The sequence below is a fragment of the Platichthys flesus genome, chromosome 2 (genome assembly GCF_949316205.1).
Source record: "Platichthys flesus chromosome 2, fPlaFle2.1, whole genome shotgun sequence".
In the NCBI taxonomy this organism is placed as follows: domain Eukaryota; kingdom Metazoa; phylum Chordata; class Actinopteri; order Pleuronectiformes; family Pleuronectidae; genus Platichthys; species Platichthys flesus.
Window position 1 is genome coordinate 28,515,449 of NC_084946.1, and position 9,133 is coordinate 28,524,581.

The 9,133-nt window shown below is 46.5% G+C and overlaps 2 protein-coding genes across 2 annotated transcripts in view; one reads left to right on the plus strand and one right to left on the minus strand.

Moving 5' to 3' along the window:
• LOC133973261 (dedicator of cytokinesis protein 3-like) overlaps window positions 1-3,313 on the plus strand; it is a 111,137-nt gene extending 107,824 nt beyond the window's left edge. The window contains exon 54 of the mRNA XM_062411016.1: window positions 270-3,313. Within this exon, the coding sequence (XP_062267000.1) occupies window positions 270-914 (645 nt within the window). The 3' untranslated portion in view covers window positions 915-3,313. The remainder of the gene's footprint in view (window positions 1-269) is intronic.
• A 132-nt stretch (window positions 3,314-3,445) lies between these two features.
• si:dkey-266f7.5 (uncharacterized protein LOC100006143 homolog) lies at window positions 3,446-8,051 on the minus strand. Its single transcript, XM_062409617.1, has one exon. The coding sequence runs from the start codon at window positions 7,459-7,461 to the stop codon at window positions 3,493-3,495; it is 3,969 nt and encodes a 1,322-aa protein (XP_062265601.1). The 5' UTR covers window positions 7,462-8,051; the 3' UTR covers window positions 3,446-3,492.
• Window positions 8,052-9,133: the final 1,082 nt, after the last annotated feature.

Genomic DNA, 9,133 nt, shown 5'->3' on the forward strand with positions numbered 1-9,133 from the left:
TGAAAGAAATCTCCCCTCACTCCTTTTCTTTATGTCCTTCTGCTTTAAATCCATTTCCCACGTCTGTTTAGTTTTGAACGTTCGTGTCCTCGTCCTGATCTTTGATTCTCATCCCAAACACAACCACAAGATTTGACTTTTTCACTTCTTCTTCTTCTTCTTGGGTGGATCATGTCCACATCGAATTCTGTTTCAGTTTTTGTGTTTTCAAATTTGATTTTAGGTGAGAATCTCAGTCGTCCATGTCCTGACTGTCTCTCTCTCTCCAGTCTCCCCTGCACCCTATACCTGCCTCGCCCACCAGTCCACAGTCCATCCTGGATGGCAGTAACTCCACCTTATCAGGCAGCGCCAGCTCCGGGGTCTCCTCCCTCAGTGAGAGTAACTTCGGTGGCCCCGCCTCCTCCTCCGACGCCCCGGCCAGCCGCACAGACACCCTGGAGTCCGTCCCCAGCAGCCAGGCCTGGACCAGGGACCAGGAGGACCTGGACTCTCTGTACCAGCCCGTCAGGTACAGCGTCTCCGAGCCCGAGGTCCTGGACGGAGGGAAACTCCTGCCCTGCCGCAGCCAGTCCGCCCCAGGAGGCGTCAGCCCGGCTCAGGGTTCCACCTCCACCGGCGCTCCACAGCCACTGCAGCACGACGGGCTGCCACACCACCAACACCACTACCACCACCACTTCCACCCCCACTACCTCCCCCACCACCCGCCTCTCTACCAGCTCCACGAGCCTCCTCCCGCCCTGCCGCCCAAGCCCTACCTCCGAGAGGGCTGCATCCCGGAAGAAGACGCCCAGTCAGCGTCTCCTCCCGCCCCACGGCCCATGCCACGCAAGATCTCCCAGCCCATCATCGCCGCCACCAAGGACGAGCAAGCTAAAGTGGCGTGGGAGCACGGCATCAGAGAGGAGTGAGACGTCGGCGGAAGAGTTGAGGAAACTTGGAGAACAAACAGAATAGAAACTATTTTCAGAGAGAGGGACAAGAAGGAGAAAGACGTGAGAACCAAACTGAGACCTGAGGGAACCTGTCCCGACCTTCTCCAGGAACCAGAAGAAACACTGAAGGTCAAAGAGGTTAAATCCTCAGCTCCTCAGAACGTCTGAAGGTCGTTCAACCACACGACCATCCTCGAGTCGTCCAGCTCAGAAACACTAAACCATCATCCACTCAAGTTTCTAACGTCTGTCCTTCGGGTTCATCAGGAAACATTCAAAGGGATTTTATCAGGTCGATACCTCGTCACCGTGGTGAGACGCACTTTAACAACAGAGCATCAAAACACATGAGAATTAAAGTTTCTGCATATTTTTATAAAAGCAGGAACAGAAAGTTGAAAACATAAAGACATAGTAATAATGAGGAACTAAGTGTTTCCACCGGATCAACAACAACAAGCCCAACCACAGGTTGATAGAATACCTTAACGATGATGACGTCCTGTCGGAGCCGAGAGGTTTTTATATTTTCCAAAAGACGCATCAAAGTGTGTAGATACATGTAAAACAGTATATAAAGGTATATGAATAATAATTTATATTTAATCCTTTTGATTGAAGGTGAAATATGCAAGTTAAATGGCTTCCAGAGTCGTTTAGTAGCTGCTGGGCGATGGCTCCTGACCTGTTCACAGCAGAGAGGAGGTGAAGAAATCATTTCATTTCAGGTTGTGACGTCAGAAAAGGACCTTGTTGTTTTTTTCAGCTGAAGATGTAAATGTGCTGATGACGTTTATAGAGAATATCGACTCTGAGAAATATACACTTTTTGCCAGTTTCTATGAATGACTGTACATTTTTAAACTATATACAGTTTTTTTTATGCATGTTTATTCAATGGAAGATCGAACAGAGAGTGAGTGAATACACAGAGGTGTGTGTGTGTGGGGGGGGGGGATATTAAATGGCTGTGATGAAGTGTAAAGATACTATGAAGGATGATGCGTTGTTTGCTTTTGTTTTAAAAATGTAAAACCTTTTTTCCACCAGTTTCCATCCTCAGAGCACTTCTCTGCTTTTTCTTTGAAATTGAAAAACCTTCACAGACCTTCTGTCTTTTCATGTTCTCACTTCAACCTGAAGCAACGAGGACCTGTTCACCTCATTGAGGCCGAGTAGAGGCAATAAACACAAATAGGAAACTTTATTTACACTAAATATACTCAATTTACAGAAGTAAAAGCCTCAGGGCTCAAAACTGAAAATATCATTTAATTTAAAAACAAATTCATCAATTACCACAAGAATAACTGGAAGTAGAATAAGGAGAATCTAAATGTTTAACTTCCCTAAAGATCTAAATGAGTCGGGGCCGGAGGAAACAGTAAAAACAGAAACAACAGTCCACATTTAGAAACATAAATAAACACAAAGTTTTGATTTATCACTTTAGTTTTCAGGATATTTTATATTGAGAAACTTGTCAATTTTCCTTCATATCAATAAAGTTTTATCTTAACGAATAATAAACCCTTTGCTCGTAACCTTTTTGTATAATTTTTGTATAATTAATAATAATCAGATTTTACTTGTAAATGTGGAGCTATGACAAAGTGCAGAAATAGATCATGACTCAGCAGAGCTCAAGTCTCCCCCCGACCCAACAGTCCCGTGAGGAAACCAGTTTAATCCACCAGATCCTGATGGTTCTGGATCTGCACTCAATCACACACACTCGTTAATATCAGTCCTGTAAACATCTGATGGTTTTCATCAAGATCCGTGAATTATTCTCTGAGGAAACAACGGAAATATTGAAAAGGGTCGGAGCTCATTATCGAACAGGGGGTGAAAACATGACCTCCTCTGTGGGGGTTCATATTCCGGCCTGAAATTAAAGTTCCAGCTTCTGCATTGATGATAGACTATGCAAAGGCCCATTTCAAATAATGTCCACAGAACAGTTTTATACGTGCGTGTGGACGAGGCTGGTTGATGTAAATATACACAGAGTATTTATACCGATCATCAAGGGCAAACATTGTAAACACGTAGACGGTCAGAGTCTTGTCCTTTCTGATGTAAAACAGATTTTAAACTTAGTTCCTTTTCTCTAATTCTTATGATTATTTCAGGGCAGCTGAGGAAGGTTTGTTACTCTGTGTGTTCTGCATCAAATCCAGATAGTTGCTACGATAGAATCCCTTTGTACGATGATGCTCACGAGTGTTTCCTGTATATAAAAGTCTTTATTGTGTTAGCATGGTACTGAACTGTGAACGATGGTAGATGTAAATACTGTTTTCTTTCCTCCTCACTAACCAAACTGAAGTGTTGTGGATCATGATTGACATTAAACTGTGTTTTATTGACTCGGTGACGACTCTGCCCGTCTGCATTTCACATGTGAGTGAGTGAGAGAGAGAGAGAGAGAGAGAGAGAGATTTTGATTTTTGAAAACAACTTTATTAGATACTATTGGTTGACACAACACATTGAAACACCTAATAAGTTATTTTAAAATACACGTTTAGCTATGAATAAATAAATAAAATCACACAAGATAATCAGCATACAAAAGTTCTCGATCTGTCACAGAACATAAAACATCTTGAAAACACCACAGATCATTAAAAGAGTCCAGGTCACCTGCTGCTTTATAAAAACTAAAATCAACCAATATTCTTGATTTAATCATGTTGATGCAGACAGGGACCGGCTCAATGTGGACGTCCTGCTCTACCTTCCTCTTCCTGGTTATATACACGGCCATCTTAGCCTGCCCTAAAACAAAGTTTAAAAGCTGGCTTTTATGTTTTTGTTGGCGAGTGTATTTAAAACCATAAATAAAACCCTGCTTGTTAAAAACCTCTTTAAAACTGGTAAAAACCACTTGTAAAAACAGAAACAAAACAGACAGACGGTGACACTCATAAAAACAGTGAAAGAGAGTTTCTTTTACATTACAAAACGGGCATTTGTCTTCCACTGAATTCTTAATTATTGATAAAAAAGCGTTCACTGCTATTATGCCGTGGAGCAACCTCCACTGGAGGTCTCCATGTCTCTTACTCAGTGGAGGTTTGTACAGCGACCTCCACTGAGGTCCGGTTTCTTGGGCTCCGGCAAAATAGCTCCTCCAAGGAGTGTCTCTCCGTCCATTCAGTTTTTTAATGTTTAGTGTTTTTACCATTAGTCTGTATAGAGTTTTTCCGGCAACTCCCTCCAGGGGAACCGGGCGAGCAGGCTGAAACAGAGGTCCAGAACAGTCATTTAAATCCATTGCCAGGAAAGTGGCGGGGAAAGGGTCCTCAGCATTGGGGGAAATGGACCCATCCTTAAAGGAGTTTAAAAGCAAGATGTCCTGATCAGTGAGTCTTGTCCTCCAGTGGCCAAGCACCCTCTCCATTGTCCGTCCGGATCTGATGCCAAGTTTGTTGGCCAGCCCTGTGGGGTCTTCCAGTTCAGGACCGGCTAGCTCCACCACCTGACCCAGCGTAGAGACCCCGGCAGCCTGCAGCAGTCTGGAGAGGGTACCTTGTGCCCAGCGGGGGGGATCCAGAATGGTCCCGTACAGGACAGGCTCTTGCAGCAGCCAGTGCAGGGAGTCCCCCTGTAACCTTCGCTCTTTTTTTAACAGGTACCACACTTTAAAAACACTCTTATAAAAACCAGGAAGAGATGGTGAGACTATCTTGTTATCATTCATTAAAAACAGGCTAAAATCCAGACCCAGGCTGTTAAAATGTTGCAGGATGCACCGGGACAGAGGTCTCCACAGAGCGTCCCTTGGCCCGGTCAGCAATCTCTGTAAGAACTGAAGGCGGAAGGCAGCGCCCCTGCTGGCCAGATGGACCAGGCCCTGCCCCCCCTCCTCTGTAGGAAGGAAAAGGACACTCTGTGGGATCCAGTGCATCCTGCCCCAAAAGAAATCTATTAAAACCCGTTGTACCTCTGCCAGGAGAGAAGGTGGAGGATCGACACAGGCCAGCCGGTGCCACAGGGTAGATGAGACCAGGTTGTTTATTATTAATGTCCGGCCTCTGTATGACATCTTGGGCAACAGCCACTTCCATTTTATCAATCGACCTTTAACCTTCTCTAGGACATTGTCCCAATTTCTCCTAATGTGGGTCTCATCTCCCAGGAAGACACCGAGGTATTGGAGTCCTCCTTTCTTCCAGGCCAGACCTCCAGGCAGCCTGAGCCGATCCCCCAGCTTCTCTCCAACCATCAGAGCCTCGCTCTTCCCCCAGTTCACCTTTGCAGAAGAGATAAAACCAAAGTTATTTACAGTGTCAGATAAAATATCAATGTCTTTTTGTGTGTTCACAAGTATAATGAGATCATCTGCATACACAGATAATTTAAAAGACACACTGCACTGGGGGAAACACACACCTTTTAAAACCTTCCTTAGCTTATGGAGCAGAGGCTCGATGGCCAGAGAGTACAGCATCCCAGAGAGAGAGCATCCCTGCCTCACCCCTCTCTTAATGTTAAAAGGAGCACTCAGCCCACCATTTATTTTAAGAACACTCGCAATGTCTGTATAGAAAACCTGGATCATGGCTATAAAGCCTGGGTTGAACCCAAAAGCAGCCAGAGTCTGCCATAAGTACTGGTGTTCAACCCGGTCAAAAGCCTTTTCCTGGTCTATGGAAATAAGACCAGTCTCTATTGCCAATGAACTGGAGAGGTCCAAAACATCTCGAATCAAAGTGACGTTGTCACTTATGAGCCTGCCGGGCACACAGTAAGTCTGGTCAGGGTGGATGACAGACGCCATCACCTCCCTTAGTCTGAGGGCTAGAGCTTTGGACAGGATTTTGTAATCCGTGCACAACAGAGAGACCGGCCTCCAGTTCTTTAACTCTTGAAGGTCTCCCTTCTTCGGCAGCAGGGTGATTACGGCCCTCCTGCAGCTCAGAGGTAGCCTTCCAGTCTGTAAACTATCGTTGACTACCTCGAGCAGATCCTGTCCTAAGATGTCCCAGAAGGACTTAAAAAAATCTGCAGGAAGGCCGTCTATCCCTGGAGCTTTGCCGCTCTGCAGGCTCATGGTGGCTCTGTGCAGCTCCTCCTTGGTAATTTGTGCGGCTAGCTCTGTGTTGTTGCTCCTGCTAACCTGAGGGAGACCATCCAGAAAATTGTTGTGCACATCTGGATTGCTTGACCACTCACTCTTAAAGAGGTCTCGATAGAAACCGGTAGCACACTTCCTGATCTCAGACGAGTCTGAGACTTCAGAGCCGCTACCCGTTCGTAAACAGTGAATGGTCTTCCTTTGTCCATTTTTTTGCTCCAACCCAAAGAAAAACTGGGAGGGGGCATCCATCTGTGAGATGTTCATAAACCGGGACCTGACCAGAGCCCCCTGTGCTGAGACCCCCAGCAGGTTGGCTATAGCCGACTGTTTGGCCTTGAGGGAGTCTAAATGCCCTCGATTTCCTGTAGAAGCTACTAAAGACTGTAATTCTTCTACCTGTCTCTCCAGATCCCTCATTGTCCGGGTTAAATCTCTACTGACATTGCGAGTGAACTGCTGGCAAAGTTGTTTTGTTTGCGTTTTCCCGAAGTCCCACCACTGCTGAATGCTACGGAAGGCAGGCCTGCTCTCTCTGTGGGAAAACCAAAACAACTTAAAAGCATTTCTAAAAGCCTGGTCGTTTAAAAGAGCTGTGTTAAAATGCCAGTAGGCGCTCTTTAAACGAACATTTCTAATAAAAACAGAGCAAGAGACTAAACAATGATCAGTAAAACCCACCGGCTGAATAAAACACCTTTTAAAAATATTTAAATGGTGTTTAAAACAATAGAGTCGATCCAGTCTAGCCAGGGATAAAACATTGTCTCTGGCATGGCTCCAGGTGTATTGTCTGTCATTACTGTTAAAAACCCTCCACACATCAGAAAGAGCATGTGCCTCAGTCAATTGGTTCATTCTGAGGCCTGATGCAGGATGTGGCTCTAAATGATTCCTGTCTAAAGTGGGATTTTCTGTGCAGTTAAAATCACCTCCTAAAAACATAAAATCATCACCACTACAGGTTTGAACAGTGTCATCTAAAATGTTTAAAAGTGCCATCCTGTCCACCCTACTCGTGGGCGCATAGACATTTAAAAACACCAGCTTGACATTTTCATATTTAGCTTGGACTTTTAACAAAACACCTGGAATAATTTCTTCCATATTAAAGGAAAGTGGTAAAAAACTCCTGGCAAAAAGAATACCCACCCCCCCACTGCAGCTGGACTTGTGGCTTAAAATCACTTCCCCATTAAAAGCCCTCTTCCAGTCGCTCACATTGTCTTCTGTGCTGTGGGTTTCTTGTAAAAACATAATATCTATTTTGTTAATATCCATCAGTTTAAAAACTGCCGCTCTTTTAAAATCAGCTCTGGCTCCGTTCACATTTAAAGTGCTGATTTTAAAATCACACATGGATAAAAGAAAAAGAAAAAACAGAAAACAGGTCAGTAAAGGAGAAGAGTAAAAGGACTTTTTAAAACTCATCATCATCAGGGATCATTTGGCCTTTTACTCTCAACATGAGTTTCCTGAGTCTATAAATCTGTTGGTCTGTTAAAAACTCATCGCTGCCTGTTTTTCTTGTGAGCGGTTTGGAGGATTTTAAAAACAGTTTGAGGTCAGGGAAGTGATCCTCCACCGAGGGCAGCCTCTGGCCTTTAGTTGTCTCCAGGAAGGTTCTGATGTCAGAGGGGGGGTAGAGGCCGTCCTCGTCCTCCTGAGAGGAGGGAGCGCTCCCCTGGCTGGACCTGACCCCACGGCTTGCCTTGCAGGCTTTGGCATTGCTGTGCCCAGAGCCTGAACTCTTCCTTTTCTGTGTTAATTTAAACATTTCATCATCACTGATGCCTTCCTCCATGTCCTCACACAGCATTTCAGCACTGCTCCCTTTCCCCTCAGTTTCGTTGATTTCAATAGACTCTGGCTGGCTGTCAGTTTTTTTGTTTGCCTGCTCAGACACTTCGTTTACAGGGGGGCTTCCCCCCTGGACTCCCACCTCCGGGAGCGGACTCTCCGGAGACTCGGAGGCTACCTGAGTCTCAGGAGCCCCTTCCTCCACCAGAGGAGCGGGAGGCTCTGTAGGCGGGGCTCCGCCCACAGCAGCCTCAGGCTGCGCTGCTCGCGAAAGCTCCGCGTCAGCGGCAGCGGGGGCCGCGGCAGCCGGAGCTGCCGCTGCTGGAGCTGCCGCTGCCTCTGCCGCTGCCTCTGCCGGAGCTGCCGCTGCCCGGGCCGGAGCCGGAGCTGCGGCAGCCGGCCTCTGCGCTCCACCCTTCCCCGGGCAGGAGCGGGCCAGGTGCCCCTCCTCCCCGCACTCAAAACACTTCATCGCCTCGGATGACACAAAAACCATATAATTAAAACCCTCAATTTTAAACGAGAAGGACATGTTGATCTCCTTAGTATTGTCCCTGAGGACCATGAACACCTGCCTCCGGTGACTCACTACGTGCCTGAGTTTTGGATTTTTACCCCCAAGAGACACCATTTTTATTTGGGACACAATCTGCCCGTACCGAGACAGTTCCTTGGCCAGAGTTTCGTTTTTAATAAAAGGTGGGGCATTAGATATCATTACCCGCGTGGCTGGATTCACGAGTGGGAGAACAGGATTAAACGTGTCGTGGATCACCACTCCTGTCTCCACCACCTCGCTCACCTTCGCCGTGCTATCTAAAAACATGACGATAGCTCCGTTCATCCTGGAGGCCGACTTGACCGAGTCACAGCCGACCACCTCTCCCACAGCCAGCGCGGCCTCTGCCACACTGCATGCCACTGCGGGGATCAGTTTAATGGCATGCCGGCGAGTCAGACTCTCAAAGTCTGCTGCCGCTGCCGCTGCCACAGGCATGCTGCCTGTTAGCACACACACTCACACTCACTCACACACTCACTCAGCAAACTATTATGAACAGAAAAAACAACTATACAACTAAAGACGAACAAATAAACATACACCTAAGTGATAAAGCTCAGCAAAGTAAGTCTTTAACCCACTATACCTTTCACCCTCACACACAGCTCTCAGCTCCACGCACACTCCGCCATGACAGAGAGAGAGAGAGAGAGAGAGAGAGAGAGAGAGAGAGAGAGAGAGAGAGAGAGAGAGAGAGAGAGAGAGAGAGAGAGAGAGAGAGAGAGAGAGAGAGAGAGAGAGAGAGAG